This window comes from Parasteatoda tepidariorum, chromosome 7 (genome assembly GCF_043381705.1).
Source record: "Parasteatoda tepidariorum isolate YZ-2023 chromosome 7, CAS_Ptep_4.0, whole genome shotgun sequence".
In the NCBI taxonomy this organism is placed as follows: domain Eukaryota; kingdom Metazoa; phylum Arthropoda; class Arachnida; order Araneae; family Theridiidae; genus Parasteatoda; species Parasteatoda tepidariorum.
In genome coordinates, this window is record NC_092210.1 from 1,955,663 (window position 1) to 1,975,553 (window position 19,891).

Below are 19,891 nucleotides of genomic sequence, written 5' to 3' on the forward strand. Positions count from 1 at the left end.
TTTAAAATTGCTTAGAACCGGAGAAAATCACTTGTTTGCTGTAAATTTTGATTATTATTGTAATAACGCTTGGCCACCAGGAAGAACAAAAAATAATAAAAAAATTTTTTTAAATTATTTTGGCTTTTTTTGAATTGATAGTATAGCTTTCAGTTTTGGACGGACATCATTTTATAGTGTTTTTCAGCACTAGTTTATTCATGATTTAATTTTTTTATTTTCACCCAGTACGAAAATGGATATTTAGCTAGTAATTAATAACGGAAAAATATATATATAATGATGCTGAAACAAAAATAGGCCTAGTTTAACGTACTAGAAAAGTTATTTTCTGTAGGGTGCATTTAAATAATTTGAAATATGTTTGCACAATATTAAAATGTATTTTTTTTTTAATTTCTAGTACATTGCAGCTCTCTATAAAGAGTATTAAAATTACCAAAAAAAAAAACAAACTGTACCGATCTTTTCTAAAAAAATTGTTTGAAGTAAAGCATATCATCTAATAAAAGATTCCTTTATTATTTTTTCAAAATTTATTTTCCATCAACAGACTACTTTCAAAATAAATAAAATAATAACCCTCATCCTCCATTTTAATAGGAAATAAATCTGATGTTTGAAAGACATAACAGATGGCGTTGTCTTCATAAGAAGTTTCGTTTTCCCACAACATGCTTCGAAATCATTCCTCTTCCATCAAACCAGTATCCAATGAGATAGCTTAGCGATGAAATGCCCACTCTAACCGCTGAAAACAAACAACGGAAAGATGTGTGGTTTTTTTCCCGTTTTCCGTTAGTCAAAATAATTCCTAATAATGCCAAACGATAACTTCTACTTAGCGTATGTTCTATTACATAATTTCCTTTCAAAAAATTTTATCAGAGGAAACTAACTTTTTATCATTAAATTTATTTTATCAGAGTTAAAGTTAGCACTGTTAGTTATATACTTAGATGGAAAACAAGTTATTTTCTATAGAACATAATGAAAAACTGTATATAAATCAAGGAATAACTTTACAAGAAGAAACGAAAAGAAAACCATATATAATGCGTTACTATATACAATGAACACCCTACAAAATGTACTTCGATTTAAAAATATATTTATCTCACACTGAAAAATAACCATTCTTAACGCTAGAATGTCAATATGACGGTTGATGCTTCTTTTAGAACGCTAATGAATGCAGACAGAGTATTTTGTAATTATTTCTTCGTAATTATTACATTGTAATTGTTACATTGAAAAATGACTCCAAATGGTAACACGTGGACAATGGAGGAAAAAGTGAACGTTGTTACGACTACGGGATTGAACAGAATTCAAAGAAACAGACTTTTGTTGACGTTTATAGCTTTTGCTACATGCATGTTGATGTTGATCGCAGCAGCAGGTGCAATTATTTATTATTTCTGTAAGTATATTTTAAAATATTTTTTTTTATATATTTACTATCTTATGATATCATAATTACTAACGTAACATCTTTCGCCTTTTTTTAACAAACTTAAGCTGCTATTGACAAAATAGCGGCATACATATTTCGGAATTATCGTAGCACTAGATTTTATCGTATGGCACGAATTATTCTCATCCTATGTTCACTGTTTATACCATTTATAAAATATTATTACAAATACTAATATAACTACAATGAGAAAAAGTAGAGTCAGAACTACCAGAATATGGTAAAGTTTACCGAATTGCTGATTTTTTTTTTTTTTGCACACCTAAAAGCTTGAAGCGCTTTGGTAATGATTTTTATAAAATTAATATAAAAGTTGATTTTGTAATAAGTGATAAAATTTGGAACTATAATTATGATACCTAATAGCATGGCTCATATTGTATCTTTATTTTCCTTCATGTAAAAAGAGCTATAATATTGAAAACAAGAATAAATCGTTACTTTACGAACGGAAAAATTACCAAATGAATAGTTCAAATCTGCATATTTTGGTTTTATTAATTAGATTTTACTTGCCAGAAATGACATTAAGCGGACATTTTTCTTTAATTTTTTTGTCCGTGTACTGTTCTAAATACTATACTATTGTTTTAACTATCATTCCTTATATTAGTATGTATTAAATATTTATTCGGTTGAAAGATTTTAGAACAGCTGTTTTAAATACATACAATTACCGTCACTAATAATTCATACGCAAAATACCATACTTAAGTTTTAGGAAGATATTTTGAGACTGTTTTAGTTAAGTCAGTTAAAAAAGTTTCCCTCAATAATACTAATATTCCTTATGAAAAATTATCCACAAAATCAAAATATCGGATACAGTTCGAATTTATTCTTTAAACAATCGTAATATTAGCGGTTCTGTTTTAACATTTTGTACTTTTTTATTATTTCGTTTGTAATGTATCGTATAATATACGGTCATCATAACTACTACTTTAAATAAACACCTTCTGCAACGAATATTTAACTATGCACTGAGAAAAAAAGTAGAGCCAAAACTAACTTATTATGGTAAAATTTACGTGCTTTTGACTTTATGGGGACAAAAAAAAACAAAGCAATTTTTATCAAAGCTCTTAGTCAATGTTTTAGGGAAAATTAACAATGAAATATGATTTTATAACATGTTATGAAATTTGGTGAATGTTTTAATTTAATCATGTTACCTTAAAGCATGGGATAAAAATCATTTATTCGGTAAAACTTACTTTTTAGTGTTTTTTCTCTTACTTCAGTTTTTTTAAGCTTTTTCATTTTGTTTCTTGTTTGCTTCAATTTTGTACTTTTTTGCCCTTAGGTAATAAGAATTATAATTTTGAAAACCAGAACTTCCGGTAACTCGTTACCATAATGAACTGTAAAAGTTCCAAATGAATGGTTTAAAGAGTGTTTATTTTGGTTATATTTTAAATAGAATTATGGTTTCTCTTACCAGAAATATTACTACTATACAGTGCGGTTTTATTACCGCAAGGTTTAAATACCGTTATTTTTGTCTTATTAACCAGAATTACGTTTTTCTCGTAGCGGAAATGGCGAGAAGAAACATAACTATGGTTTATAAATGTATTGACAAAGTTTATGATAAAATTTATTTCGTAAATACTCGAAGAGTTAACATTCAATTTACTCATTTTACACTTACACCTACTAATATATCGTAGGAAAAATATAGTAAAATTAGCGATCAGTACTTTTTTTCGATATTAAATAATGAATGTTTTTATAACTTTTTCTTTTATGTACTTAATGGTACTAATTTTGTTTGCAAAATACTATATTTGGACACGCAAATGGTCCATTTTTAAACACTTTACAGTCGCAAATATTCCTTAAGGTAAGAAAGTGTTGAAATTTTAGAATAATTTTAAATTTGCTGTTTTAAATACTTAAAACTTCTTAGAAATATTCAAAAAATCAAAATGAAAAAAAAATATAGATATATTTCTTAATAATAACATAGTTTTATTGACAAAGCATCGCGCTTGAATTTAATCGTAAATAATTGTGATATTAAAATTTATATTTAACACAATTTATAAAAATAAAGTTCAAATTAAATTGTTGAGAAACATTTCATATTTAAACAATAGTCTCAGTACTTCTAAATAGAATAAAACTTCACATAGCTCTTTTTAGTTTGCTCATAACATTTAATTAGAGCTGTACCTTAACTTTTTTAATAACCAAATTATGGAGAAATATATTTTTCTTTTACCCTATTAAAATGATGTAAAAAGAAATCAAAATATTTTAAAATCAAATATCTCTTCGGTTTTAATATAGATTTCAAATTATGCATATTTTAGAGTAATGTGATAGAGGCTATTTTTATCCATTTACTTTTTAACTTACGAAGTCTATCGGTTTGACATTGAAAATTTATTCAAAAATTAATTTTGCTGAAAATATTAATAAATTGAAACTCTATTAACCAGCTGTGTAATCGAGCAGGAAATATTTAAATCAAAAGATTCTAGCTGATTTTAACCAAATTCGAAAAAACGGAAATACTGAAACAAAATTAAATTGAATTTTTAACTTTTCAAAAGAACAATCCATTTGAATAAAATTTTAATATAAAATACCGATTAAAGACTCATAACGAAGCAGCGAATGTTAGTACATAAAATGAGTTTCGACTTCTCAATTTAATTAAAGATATTTCTTTAGATATGGTGAAAAAAATTATTTTTTTAAAATTATAATAAATTATCAGCACGTGAATCGATAGCTGGAAGAAATAATATAATGATGATATAAATTTTATAAATAAATAAAATCCTCTATGAATTAATTAAAATCTCTTTTATTAAAAATCTCTAAATGTTTTAATTAAAATAATTTCGTAGATGTTTTTCCCATAAGTTTCGACTAATTTTACATTAAACTAAATAAACGAACTTTTTTAAGAGCATAAGAAAACTAGTATTAAAAGTAATGTAATTTTTGTTTAGTGTTTATATAGTTTATTTAATGATAGTTTATTTTGGCATCTACTGAATTTACTTTATAATTTAATTAAACTTAATTGCCTGAAGCATTAAAAATAAATAAAGGATGCGTGAAATATAAATATTGAGCAAAGAAAACATTGGATAATAAAAATGTACATGAATTAAAAATAAGCATGTAGTTGTGCAAGAAAATTTAATGTATTTCTTTTTAATTAAACTCATTATTCAGACATTTTTACGTCAAATAAATATTCTGTGATCAATCATATACACCATTTATAAGAATTTAAAAGTATACATGATGTTGTCGTAGTTTATTTACGTCGCACTAGAGTTACACAATGGGCTATTGACGACGGTCTGGGAAACATCCTGAGGATGATCCGAAGACATGCCGTCACAATTTTGATCCTCTGCAGAGGGGATGGCACCCCCGCCCGACGACCTATGCGCGAAGTCGAGCACTTTACGGTTGAACAGTTTAACGAGGACCCATGCCGCACACCCTCGGTCCCTTCGTAGATTGATCCAAGAGATCACCCACCCTCACACTGACCTGAGCCAGTGATGCTTGACTTCGGTGCTCTACAACCGTGTCTTAACGATCTGTCCACTACGGGACACACATATTAGAAATAAGTATTCAATCATAGAAAAACAAAAACGCTATTGAAATCTAAAGAATCATTACAGAGGAAGACGGGATTAAAAATATCAATGTGATCAATTTCTGCAGGAAACGAAGTGGTTAAATGGTAGTTATTAGAAACACAATTAAGTTTTATGAGGTATTTAAAGTTATTTTTAATCTATCTTCTAATCTATCCTAAGTATTAAAATATCCTAAATATTAAAATATCGAATAAATATGATAATATCGATGTAAATTAATATCAAATCGGATATAACAAATATTTCGGACATTTACAAAAGCGACTACGTGATTGTTGACATTCACCGGTAAAAGTCGACATTCTCTTGATTCCGGACATTCACGGTAGCACATACATACCCTAAATTATATACTGCCACCAAAATACTTCTCGCTTTTAAGTAATTAAGTATTTATTGTGAGTAAATAAGCTGTATTTTAAGTAGTTAAGAAGCCTATCTGTTCTGATATAAACAGAAGAAAAAAAACGTATAACTTTAACAAAGCAACATGCTTTGCAAGAATTTTTTTTTTTTCGAATCACGACAACTTTTTTTTATCTAATTCTACATTTAACAGACAAAATTGTCGTGCTTAGTTGTGCTAAATCTCAATTATTATACAAATGATTTTAATTGGAAAAAAAATTGCATAAAGGGCTTTGGTATGATATTAAAAAAAATATAAAAATCTTCTTTGTTTTCTAAATAAGTGTGTTTTAATTGGTTTAATCTCGTAAACATACAAAAAAAAAATGCTTTTGCTATGAGAATAATCCTTTTAATAAAAATATTTTTTTCGGTAATGATAGTTATCAAAGATAAGAAATATATTTTTCAAAGCTGTTTTTTTCTTAAAACAGCTGTTTGTAAAGATTAGCTATTTTAATAACTGAAAGAAGTAATTCAAGCATTGCAAATTTGTTTTACTTGTACAAGTTTTTATGGCTTGCATTTCAAAGTTAAAAAATTGGTAGCATATAAAGAATTTAATTTATTATTTAATTAAATCATTTAGTGGAAAAATTAGACTCAGAGTATTGATTTGTTCTAGCAAATTCCAAAGAATTTAAACAAGTATTTTATTAATAGAAAAAAATATTTTTGTATTCTATAAAATATATTCCTAATAAATAAAGCAGAAGATGATGACTTTCAAGAAAAAAATACAATAAAGCTAATTATTTGTTAAAGCTACTTCATTTGCTTAAAAAATGTAAAGGAAATCAATGCTTTTCGAGCCCTTAAAAATTGGAGACCATTCTCAAGATTTCCCAAACGTGAATGAAGAAATCAAAACAGATTTGAAAAAAAAAGCCAAATTGGCGTCAAACTGATGGCCAATGTAACAAACGTGAACCGTGATGGCTGAGGGGATAGAGCGTTCGCCTTCCAATGAGGCAAACCGGGTAGGAATCCAACGATGGCTGGTCGATACGAATGCTACATCCGGCTTGCACTGACCACAGTGCTGATGTAAGATATCCTCATTGTTAGACAGATCATGGTTCAAAGTCCCCTTGCCGTCAGGATAATTGTGGTAGGTTTTAGCGTTTTTCCTCTCCATGTAACACAAATGCGGGTTATTTCGAACAAAAAGACCTCCACGAACGCAAAATTTTCCCAATACTTGATCACGGAGTTCTCTTGTCTTCTGGATTGGGTTCGAAATTACAAGGCTACAGAGTTGAATATTAACAGTCGAAAACCAAAAATATTGGATCTGCTGTTTATTGATAGTTATAAAATAAAATGAAGTGAAAAAAACTATAGAAATTGCGTTAGCCGGGAGACAAATCCTGCCTAGATCATTATCAGATAAAAGAACATTTGAAAAAAAAATCGCATAAATTTAATAAAAAATATTAATGAGAATAAACTTTGAATTAAACATAAAATTACAATTAGTAGAGATATAAATCATAATTCAATTTATTTATATTCATTAATTTTAACCTATTGATTGCGGTAAATTGTACCTGTTTAATAGTTCACAAAAGATCTAAACATTCCACGGTTCTGTAATTAAATTAGCAAACAATAAAGAAATGAATTACATATTAATCAGTTTCTTTTCGATACATCTAAAGTTCCTTTTAAAAGAATGGTGATAGTTTTCTTTCCAAGAGTCTTTCCATTAACTGCGACAAAATGCAATTTCGTTTTTATTTTTGTGATAGATTTATATTAATTCAAGGCACAACTGTATTTGCAAGTATTACAACATCTTGTTTTGAAAACCCTTCTGAGAGGAGCATGTCTTTGTCTCCCACTGTGTTCTAGAACAATCCCGAATATCCAAACTAAATTAAAATTTTTCTCTTCTTTTAGTTCAATCCTTATTTGCGATTCGAAATTATAGAAAATGAAGTCTGGATTTATTCTTTTATAAAATATTCACTTTTACAAAATATTTCGATATTATTTCAGGAGCGTTGGTTGTGTTTTGTTATATATAAATGAAAGTAACATGAACCTATTTTGCAATAAAAATTGGTCCTTGAAATATATATTTTTCATATTACATATTCCATAAAAGATTATATAATTATTATACATTCTATAAACATTAAATAAACGATGTGGTAAAAACTGAACATATAAATTATTTGGCTAGCCGTGGTAAAAGTAATGACTTTTCCTGCTTTTTGTAGCTTCCAAAAAAAATTTGAAAATTATTTCGAGAAAGACCATGTAAATTTAAAATTTTCATAAAAATAATCAGTTAAACAACTGTTATAGTGCAAAAATCCGACAAAATGCAAAGCAAAAATGCAAGTCTCGTCAAAAATAATAACTCTTTTTTTGTCTTCCAAAAAAGTTTTTAGTAACTTATCTTGAAAAAGATCATATAAATTAAAATTTTCATAAAAATGTTGTATTAACCAACTGTTGTACTGCAAAAATCCGGAAAAAAAGTGCAACACAAAATGCTGGCGCTTTTTTCTTCTCGATGAATTGTTTATTTGTGAAGGATGTAAGCCCGAGATATGAGGCCCGAGCCGAAGGAAGTAAGCCCCTGCAGTAACCCTGTAACTTCTGAGGACAAAAAATAAATTTTTTTTCGATTGTATAGTAGTAGCCTATTAAATCCCTCAGTTTTAAAGTTCTGTTAATTTGCAAGTACACAGCGTACAAATTGGAGAAATGCGTTAAAACATACTTACAACGTTTTGCACAAACTACAAATGTGCAATATGTGCTACTTCGGTCAACCGGCATACTACCTAAGGATAATACAGTCCCGTTATTCTTGTTTTCATACAAGCCTATCACAGCAACGTAGCGGTAATACGTTCCTGTAATGTTAATGGCATTGATGTTACATTAACGTTGCGAGATGACATTGCTAGTACGTGAGCTTTGCCCTCACAGGTTTATGTATGTCAATTCAAACAACGCTGAATGAACGTATCCCTGATGCTGTCCCAAGTCAAAATTTTTGATGGTTTTTTCCATTGATGGACCAACATATTCTTGATGGTAGCCATCAATAATTCCATCACGAACCATTATATATTTGATGGTAACCAACTTAAGTAACCATTACGCCAAATTAAGATTTCGGACTGATTTATGATGGTCCAGCATAAGAATAGCAACATTTCGTGATGGTTTGTTCATTATGAACCATCAGAAATTTCCATCATAGTTCCTCAGAAAACAAATATTGGAAAGATCATGAACAACCATCATCCTAATATAAGAATTCGGACTGATTTATGATGGTCCAACATTAAAAAAAAATTGTTTTAACGATATATTGCTGAGAACTAACAGGAATTCTCATTAAACCACCATGGAAATGTATAGTTTGAACCATCAGGAACCATCACGGATCATCATAGACTATTGGTCCATGAGAATCGAATTTCTCTTGATGGTTGACCATCATAGTATTAGAGTAGCATTTTCCATCATGGAATGATTGAAGTTTGTTGGAATATCAAAAAACACGAACGCATAATGGAAAATGATGGATGATGGTGACCATCAAAGGATGTCGAACTATCATGAATCGCACTAATACCAACATAAACCATCATCAAAATTTTCTGATGGGACCATCAAGAAGTTTTACATGGGGAGATAGACACTGTTAACGAACATGATAAAAGTAAAAAATTTCAATTCTTTACAAACATTTCAGTGCTGTAGAAGTATTAATTCAGACTGATTTATAATGGTCCAACATAAAAAAAAAAATTGTTTTAACGGTATATTCCTGAGAACCAACAAGAATTCTCACTAAACCATCATGGAAATGTATAGTTCGAACCATCAAGAACCATCACGGATCATCATAGACTATTGGTCCATGAGAATCGAATTTCTCCTGATGGTTGACCATAATAGTATTAGAGTATCATTTTCCATCATGGAATGATTGAAGTTTGCTGGAATATCAAATAACACGAACGCATAATGGAAAATGATGGATGATGGTGACCATCAAAGGATGCCGAACTATCATGAATCGCACTGAAACCAACATATACCATCAAAATGATTTGATGGGACCATCAAGAATTTTTACTTGGGGGTGTTAAACACTGTTAACGAGCGTGATAAAAGTAAAGAATTTCAATTCGGCCCAAACATTTCACTGCTGTAGAAGTATTAAATATATTTTTTTTAAAAATTGCTTAGTAATTGGTAACTTTCAATTCATAACACATGAATTAGATTTACCTTAATTGCATTTATTTATATTTTCAAATAAATAGCAATATCGTCTATAATAACTGATCACAAAAATTGACTTGCAAATCCATGTTAATACTTCCAGTCAAATTCTAAGTTTAAATCGACATTCCGTCATCTATTCATTGTGAATTAGTTTGCTGCCGACTATCGCTTCATTACATGATTCAGTTAATAAGTTGGGCAAACAAAAGCAAATTGAATTTATTACTCTCGGTTAACACTTTCAGCTTTCATTCCGATCACATCTACTGAATTAAATATGGGTCGGTCAGCCTCGAGCAAACTTGTCATTATACATTTTAAAAGCAAAGTATGCTCCTCAAGATATTAACATATACCGTCACCATTCATGACGTGATAATACTGAAATAAGTTGGAGGCAGTCAATCGCCGCTTTAATCTCATATTTTTATTTATAGTCTTGCTTAACTAAACAAACTCTGCATTTGACTTTGAGTGCCCCTAATAAGCACACTGACTTATTTGTATTAAACTGACGTCTTTAGGTATTGTTTTTGGCTTTCAGAATTCACTGTTAACATCTTTTTTGCATTATTATTTTAACTATAATGTCTATAAAAGCTTCGCATAATGCAGCTCTGCCATTTATATGTGAAAAAAAAACATTTAAATTGCGTTATACTATTGTGTTGAATTTAATAGATGAATAATTGAAACAATATTTGTTATAAATATGAATATTATAATTATTTTCCATATTTATGAAATTTTCCTAATGAAAACTATGGTGGGCGGTATTTATGTTTTAAATCAGAATATCTTTTCATATGTGCCCGTATAATAAAGAAAGAGGAATAGTTGAAGTGATATTTAACTAACGCAAGTTCATAAAATTATTCCATTATTTAAGTGTGCGTCTTGTAAAAGAATATCGGTAAATTAATTTTAAAATTGGTATATTATAAATGAATTATTTTGAAGAAAAAAAAACCTAGCTATGAATAAAATATATATTTAACTATATGTTTATACATAAGTTTTTAAATATATGTCTTAGTAGAGATTTATCACGTATACACCCCATTGATTATTTTTCCTTGGAATATTTTCCTTAAAGGTAATGAAATTATTATTCAATCATTATTGTACGCCAGAAAAATTATTTTATCGTGTACTGAGAAAAAAATATGTGGTCAGAAACTACCGGAATATGGTAAAAGTAACCGCGTTTCTGGCTTTATTTCAACGCCAAAAAGATCAGTAATTTTAATCGAAGGGCGTTTTTAATGATTTTGGTAAAATTAACAATAAAATATGGTTATTTAATAGGCTATAAAATTTAATAAATGTTGTAAAGTTAAATACTTTTATTATGATACATTAGAGCATGGCATAAAAACCATTTATGCAGTTAAATTTACCTCTCAGTTTTGTAATTTTTACCAAACGAGAGACAATAAGAACTATAATGCTGAAAAACCGGGAAACCGTTACCTATGAACGGAGAAATTACCAAGTGAATGGTTTAAATACCGTATATTTTGATTTTATTAACCAGAATTATGTTGTTTTCTTACCGGAAATACCTTTATGCACAGAAATGTACGGCAGGCTTACCTTATTTTTTCTTACCGTGTGTTAGTGCTTTACACATAAATGTATGATTATAAAACTTTTATGCTTAATTTTGCTCAATGTAGTTTAGTTCAGTTTTTAATGTTATTTATAAATTCCAAAACTAAGAAATGAAACATAAATTTGGCTACTTCTTTAGGTATAAAAATAAGTATTTAAGGAATATTCGTAAAAACTGACAGTTTTAGTTACGTATGTGGTTGCCAAAAGTCTCTGAGTCACTTAAGGTATATTTTTTATTTTAATCTAGTTTTGTTATGAAGATAAAAGTAAAAAACAATCAGTCATAAAGAAAAATGAAATTTTTTTTTTCTTCAAATCTTTTTTAAACCCTTCTTTTAAGCAATAAATTCCTTCTTTTTCACTTCCCAATTCTTTTTAAGCAATAAATGTTATTTAAAATTATTAGTTTTTTGTATAAGTTCTATAAGGAAACGTTTAAGGATCTTCTTTTGTATAAGGAAAGTAAAGTGTTAAATTTTTTAATTGAAAAAAAAACTTGCTATTTTCTTTTCATAAATTTAAAGTGTGTTATTTATTTCCCTTAATTCAAATGTCAATTTCTTTGCAGCATTCTCTTAATACAGATGTTATTAATGACTTTCTCCTCATGCAAGCAATTTTTAATAGTTATTTAAAAAATATCTAAACGTAACTTATAGTTTTCTTCATTTGGATTTGTTTCATTAGCCAACAAAAGTTTTAGTTATTTTATTCAAAACAATTAATTGTTTTATTCTAATGGTACCTTCGCTATAGTTATTTAAAAAATTCAATCAATTACCAACTCATTAAAAAATTAAAATACATGTTTTAAACATTTAATAAATAGTATAGCTTTCATTTTTTTATGACTTGTGTTTTAAATTTAAGTACCTAAAAAGACTTTTAAATTCTCCATAAAGGAAGATAAAATTAAAATTAAATTTTCTGTTTTGAATTTTTTTTCAGAATTTATCTGCTGTATTACATATACAAAACAATGTTCATCAACTTTTTAAAACTTAATTGACATTGATAATCATTTTTTCTCTCATTAGAAATTTGCATTTTTTAGCAAATTTGTACAAAAATTCATATGTTAAAGATTTTATCTTCATTTCATTTTCTAATCATGATTAAAATAATAGTTTCCTGTTGAAAACTTTAACGATATTATTTAACTAGGCTTTCTGGAATTATTGTTGGAAGTATTACCTTTGTTATTTTACTGTACTTATTAGTTACTTTTTTGTTGCAGAGTTATTACGTCATAACCATTTAGAACCAATTAATAAATAAATCAATTACTACAGTTTATTACTTGATTAGGTGTAAGAATATTATGTGTAATTCATTAAATAATTAAACTTTAATAATTTAATCTATGTGAAAAATCTTTGTTTTGAACAGATAGAAACATCTCTGAATCCCAAGAATAAACAAATTGGCTTTTTTTGTTTTAAGCCAATGAAAGTCTTTTTTCTTACCTGAGTTCAGCAAAGAAATAGTATCATTGAGAAAGTAATGAAAAAAAAGAGCATTCTCGCTCCTTGAAAAAAAAACGAACATTTAATTGATAAAATTTAAATATTGTTTGGTTATGTTGACAACATAATAGCCAGAAATGGCAATACTGCTCCAAACTGAAACGTCATTATCTTCGAAAAATAATGAAAATTGTACTATTTTTACGTATTTATTTTATCCAAAATGTTTAAGGGATAATATTTTATTAGCCATTATAACCAAACTATTTCTTTCTTTATTAAATTAATTTCCTTAGGTGACTTTTTTATATTGTATGAATAATCATTATCTCATGTTATTTATAGTAATTGGTTTTATTTTTTAACCTAGCTATCAAATTTTTAATTTTTAGATCTTAAGCTGTAAGTTAGAAAAAAATTAAAAATGCTTCCTAGCTTAAAATTTATTTTTTTCATCTAGGTTATTTCCATGCGAAGTTTGAAGCAAAAATATTGATTAGTTACTTCATAAATAAACAAATTGCATTCGTATAATTCTCCATAAGCTAACATGGCGTAAACAGAATAACTTTTCTGCCTGAATAGGACAAAATCATTAAATAAATTGATATTTGACACAACTACGTTAATTAAGCTGAATTAAAAGTATTATAAAGACTACGATGCTATGCATAATATGCTTCCGGAAAGTCTAAACACAAAATGACAGAAGAACAGTAACGAGACAAACGCGTACAAAGCGTACGCGGTAAGGGTAGTAGGGGAATCAGTAAGGGAATGAGAAGAAGCTTGAACAAGAGAATAGGAGAATACGAAGCAATGAAAATAGAAAAGTAACGAAACAAACACTTTGCACGTGTTTGTCTCGTAATTTTTCGAGTTAAACTTGCCTTTCAGACACTGAAAAATTTCTTATTTATAGAACCAAAACTATAGAATACCCTTTTATGTACATTTATTTGTTATTTATTCATGCTGTTTTGCTTGATGAAGCGTAGCACAAAGGATAATCTATAATCTGAAAAACAGTTTTTTTTTTAAAAAAAATTTCCTTATTAATTTCAATTGACTTTCTGCAACTCTATTTGTTGCAGAAATTAAAAAATGTATTTCTCTATTAATTCGAAAAGTATAAATTTCTCTTAAAGGGCCTATATTTTTATCAAATAACTTGGTTTTCAATCGATTTGCTAGTCTTGCTTTTATAATAATTTGATTTTAATCTCGGAGTTTAGGGAATAATTGATTTCGCATCAATTTTCTGCATGTGAAGCAAAATTTACATAATGTGTGTTCTTCATAAAAATGGGATATACTCTTTTATTGTGTTATATATTTATTACTTATTGTGCTTTATTGAAGAAAAAGAAAATAGCGCACTATTTTTTCTTGTTTGAATTCTTTTCACCGTAGTTTGAAATTTATTAAAATAGCAAAATAAAAATAAAAATTTGAAAGGAAAAAAAGCACAATGATATTTTTATTTTCATTGTTCGATATGATATTATTTAATGCCATAAATTCTTAGCATATTGCGTCAACAAGATAATATTTCGTTACATAATTATTTCAAACATTGACTTCTTATCGAGATTACAATTTAAAAAATAATAGCCAAAAAATATATTTACGTTATTTTATGAAGACATAATTTTTGACAAGAACTAAAACAAATGTTATATAAGTACAGTTATTAATGAATAAATATGAGATTAAGAGTGATATTGATTAGATTTTATTTTTCAAATATTTACATGTGACTTCCAGTAAAAGTACTCTTCACTTCCTTTTTAACAAGGATTTTCTACATTACGAAACTAATGAAACAATTGAACTACATTACGAACAAATGTCTATATTGTTTAAATAATAGATTAAGTTTATTTTTCTTGATGGCAACAAGAAGATTAAACTTAGAATATCAAGTGAGTGAGCAGTCATAAGCAGAAATCTGGAATAGAGATGCTATCTATCAACAATGATCGGTCTGCTTTTGTTTTTGTATTTATGCATTATGCTGGAATTAAAGGAATAAAAACTGTTGCGATTCCACACATTGAAATCTATAACTAAAACTAGTAACATATGGAGAAACTCTGAGATGTACATATTTCAAATTTAATTTCCATGTAGCATTAAAACTCGTACAAATCAAATGGCAATGCTTATAAATTGAATGAAATTCATTATGAATATTCAATTGATTTATGAACGTTCAATTGAATGAATTGAATGTTCCTTAATCATTGGTTTCTGTGCATGTACAGATTGCATATTTTAAGAATTTCATTTTAAAAAGAATACCTGTATACATACAAAACTAGACTAAAATTTCTACGTATCCATTGAATGAACAAAGCACGATCTTAGTGTGTAGTACACTGTTAGAAATTTCTCTGAAAAAATGGATAAATAACAATCCATTTAATTGTTATTTTACCATATTTAAACAAAACAGTCTAATAACCATTAATAAGATGGTCAGGAAACTATTAACAGTGTGAAAAATCGTTTATTAGCTATTTTTACCTAAAACGGTTAAGTAACAAGAATTTCACTGTACCAATTGAGCCCACTAATGAAAAAACTTAGTTCCTTGCGTACATATTTTAGCCGAGAGAGCTAATCTGTCAATCTCATAACCGACAAAACGGAGGTTCGAGTGCCAATGTTGACACCTCCATTCCCTTTGACACACATGGAAAATTTCCAGTGTCCTAACGAGACGCCTAGCTCCTATGTCCAGTTAAAAAAATTTTATACGGTTTTGAAACTATGGTAGCAGTAATTGGTTAAAAAACCGTATAGTTTTGCATAAATGATTTTATAACCGTACTAGTTATACACGGTTTCAAAACCGTAAAGGTGAAAAATATTCTTTACCGTAAACTTTACGGTTAATCGAATCGACTGACTGCTGCCGGTTATTTTACCATAATTTTAGAATGAAAATGCTAACAGTGTAATCCAAATGTCCGGAGGTTGCGAGCGCAGCAAGCAGGGGATAGGCTCACAGGAAAAAATAAATTAAGGGACGGATATTACAAATTACCTTATTAGTAACTTACTTGAATTTAGCACAAAATAGTAAATATTTTAAAAACATTTGAATTTTTAGAAAATATATAAGATTTGCATTTAAATTTAAAAAAACTCCCACTTGCGTTTAGCTTTTCTGTAATGCAACAATCACCACAAAATTTCTTCTAATAAATTTTAAATGAATTTTAAAACTCTTTAAAACGTTAGTTGTTTCAGTGCAATATCTTAACTCATTTCTATTTTAAATTTACAAAAACAACTCTTCAATAAGAAGTTGAGGATGCAAATAGATGTTCTTTTAAAGTATTTATCTGAGAATATCTTGTGTTGAAACGGAAAAAAGATTGGAAATTGAAAAGATTTTTCCCGATAGGAAGAATAATAATGAATTATCTTCACTTAGCTTAAAATTAAAAATGCAAATTTCTCTTCAAACTTTTCCGTTTAAACAAATCTGAATTTTCGAAAAAATAATCAAAATATACGGACTGAGTTAGGTTTCAGTAATGAATATAGAATATATTAAAATGCAGACAGACAAAATTTGCATGCTTTTTTATGTATATGCTTTAATTAGGATAATATATATATAGTGCGATAGTTTATATTCAAGCAGTTTAAAATATTCTAACAAAAATGTAAACTTACGTTACGCGGTTCTTTTTCCTGAGAAAGAAAAACAAAACATGTTATATTTTTAAATATGTCAATGGCAGAAAGGTACTTCTATTCATTGAAAACACTATAAGGATTTTCTAAATACGTAAATTCCAGAAAGAAGAAAAAAAAACATGAAAATGTTTTTAGGCTTTAAGAAAACACTTTGTGACTTTCTTAAAATGTTAATATCAGATCAATGCTGTGTAGATTAAAAAAGCTGTAAATTTTATCTTAATCTGTAGTTCTCATAATATTTTTTCTTGCCTCCCTTCATATTGGATATTATCCATTATTTCTTCAATTACTTCATCCAGCGTTTTAAAAAAAAATAAAACGGCATAAGAGCATTTGCTTGGAGTAATCAAAATTATAAAATATATAAAAATGAATTAATATCAATATTTTTGTTAGATTTATCTAAATAGGCAAATAGAATTTAGAAATAGAATTTTACTTATTTCTTAATTTGTTTGAGTTCCTAATTAGTCTAGCATATTAAATTATAACGTCGCTTTCTTTTGCAAATAAATATTAATCTACTATAATAATCTTCGGTTTACCTGATTGACAAAGCGATTTTTCATGAAATGCGCGTTCTGTTTTAAGGGTTGTCAAAAAATGGAGAACAGGCTGTATAAACTGTTATAAGATTACTATTGAATACAAATGGCATTTAAGAAAAAAGCTGGGTTCAAATAAAGACAAAATACACTTTTTATAAACCAGCCTCATATCATATTTGCATTACTAGCGTTTTAAGCGCCTCCTATGCTATAGATATAAAGAGACAATGACAAAATAAATATTTTTTTTAAAGACGTTTTATAAATATTTTTAAAAATTGTAGGCGTGTTTTAAGATTACGCACATTCTTTCACTCGGTATTAATATCAAAATTCTTTCTTATACTTAAAAATTCAATAAAATGTCCGCCAAATGACACTTTTAAAAAAAGCTATTAATATTACCATGTACACAAAAGAAAGAAATGCGTAAAAACGGAATCGAGAGTAAAATCCTTTAAATGTAGGCTACAAAGACATTTTTATTCCACCTCATGGAAAGATATGGACAGAAAAAATATTTTTTCAGAAATGCTTTCTAAATAATTTTTAGAAAATGTGTTTTTGAAAACTTTGACTCCGATCCTTTCACTTGATATTGATACACTGTTAGAAATTTCTCGGAAAAATGGTTAAATAACAACTTATATAATTGGTATTTTACCGTATTTAAAAAAAAACAGTCAAATAACTTTAAATAAGATGGATATGAAACTGTTAACTCTGAGAAAAATAGTTCCTTAATTTCTTTCACCCTATACGGTTAAACAGTCAGGATTTTAGAGCACCAACTGAACCCATTTAATGAAGCGGCTTAGTTCCTTGCCATTGTGGGCATATTATAACTAAGAAAACTAATCTTTCAGTCCCATTACTGACAGATCTGAGTTTCGAGTCCCAGCGTTGACGCCATAATATTTTCACCATTCTCTTCAACACATGAAGATTTTTCAGTGTCCTTCACTCCCTAATGTTCATTATCTAATCAAAAGCCTAGCTCCTACATCCAGTTAAACTTCTTTTTTTTTTCGGCTTTGAAACGAAACTAATTGTAAATAGTTTTAAAAAAAACGTATAGATTTGAATTCATGGTTTTATAATAATGCTAATATAAAACGGTTTCAATACCGTAATATTAAAAAAATGTTCTTTAACGTAAACTTTATTGTTAATTGGATGGACAGACTGCTGTGGATTAATTTACTAAAATTTTGGAATGAAAATTGTGACAATGTATCAGAGTTCTCTTTCACAAAAAAATTACAAAAAATGGTTAAGTGTTCGTCAAATTCCTTTCTTAAATGCAGTTATGAAGCAAAAGCGAGAAAAATGATCTGAAATGAATTGCGTAAGCATTTTCGAAATTTTCAAGGGATAGCGGGATGCCCCTAGAAAAATAAATGCATTAATAAAAACAATTTTATTCGTTTTTAAATTGTTATATTTTTGAAACACATTCATTTTAATTTTAACTGAAAACAGTGCGCTTAAAAAATATTTACGTTGCAATAATATTGATGAAAAAAAGACTCTCAAATCTAGATGACAACTTTTTTCGTCAATCTACAATCGAACGTCAATCTACAATCGTCAATCTATATCTGACTCTTAAAACTTAATCATAATTTTAATCTTTTTTAACAAATCATTTTTTTTCAATAGAAACTAACAAGAAGAAAATGTTAACAGAAAGGTGATTTAGTTTGAAATTCAGTTTGGTGCAATTGCCCTTGACGTGATTTGCGTTAATGTGACTGTCATGCATTATGTATTTAATCACTAATATAACAGGGTGTGTCTGAAATTATTATTTTGATACTTAAGTTCTTAAACAGTACTGATGTTTCAGTTTTTTTTTGTTTTTTTTTTATAAAATAAAATTTTATTAACCTATTTAGATTACTATATGTAATTGGACAAACAACACACAGTTATTTTGTGTATTTTATTAGCATGATATTAATTATTTTAGCAATTGTGTATTTTATTAGCATTAAGCAATGCATTTTATGCGTATTTAATGTAATTTTTGGTTTCATACAACCTCATTTTTAGAAAAAAAAAACTCTGTCAGTTTCTGTTAAAATCTATGCATTAACATCTTTTTACATTAGATTTGATTGAAAGCTAAATTGTTGCACTGATTTAATTTTATTAAAGTCAGATAATCACTTTTAATTCCTCCCTTTTAAAAATACTTCCGAAATTACTTACCGAAAACATTAACAGGTAGTGCGCACTGAATAAAAACTCTTTATTTTTTCAACAACAAGAAAAAAAAAACTTTTGGGATTGAATTCTTTTGTTCCCTAAACATTCAACCATAAATGAGTAAAAAAATTGAGACAGAATTGATCTATTTTAAGAATTTAATTGTAGATGTGAAACGAAGGTCTATGTGAAAAGGAAGCCCACAAAATATTTCCCAAATAAATATAACTTATGTAGCACAATATATATAAATAAAGCGATACGTATGTGTGTGTATGTATGTAGGCTATATAAATCCTCAATTCTTTATAAATTTATACACATAAAATTTGGTGTACATAGAATCGAAGATATTGCCTAACTAAAACTCCCTCTGAAGACCGATTTTGCTATATACTGTTGAAAAGAGTTTTCAAACGCATTTCAGGATTATTTTATAATATGAGAGATTTGATAGCTCATAGTTTTTTTTGTTAAAAATAGCCTTCAATGGGCCGGTATTTATTAATTATGTATCATTGATTTCCTATTTGGGTTAGCACAAGCAAG

The 19,891-nt window shown here is 27.8% G+C and overlaps 1 protein-coding gene across 4 annotated transcripts in view; it reads left to right on the forward strand.

Annotated features, from left to right (window-relative positions):
- Positions 1-701: 701 nt before the first annotated feature.
- LOC107442136 (agrin) overlaps positions 702-19,891 on the forward strand; it is a 187,935-nt gene continuing 168,745 nt past the window's right edge. For 2 of the 4 annotated variants that reach the window (XR_011637173.1, XM_071183000.1), the window contains exon 1: positions 706-1,423. Coding sequence is in view for 2 of the 4 variants with exons in the window: in XM_071183000.1 (XP_071039101.1) it covers positions 1,258-1,423 (166 nt within the window). In the remaining 2 variants the exon portion in view is untranslated. Of the gene's footprint in view, positions 1,424-19,891 lie in introns of all 4 variants that reach the window. The other 2 variants (XM_071182999.1, XR_011637174.1) reach the window with 2 other exon arrangements.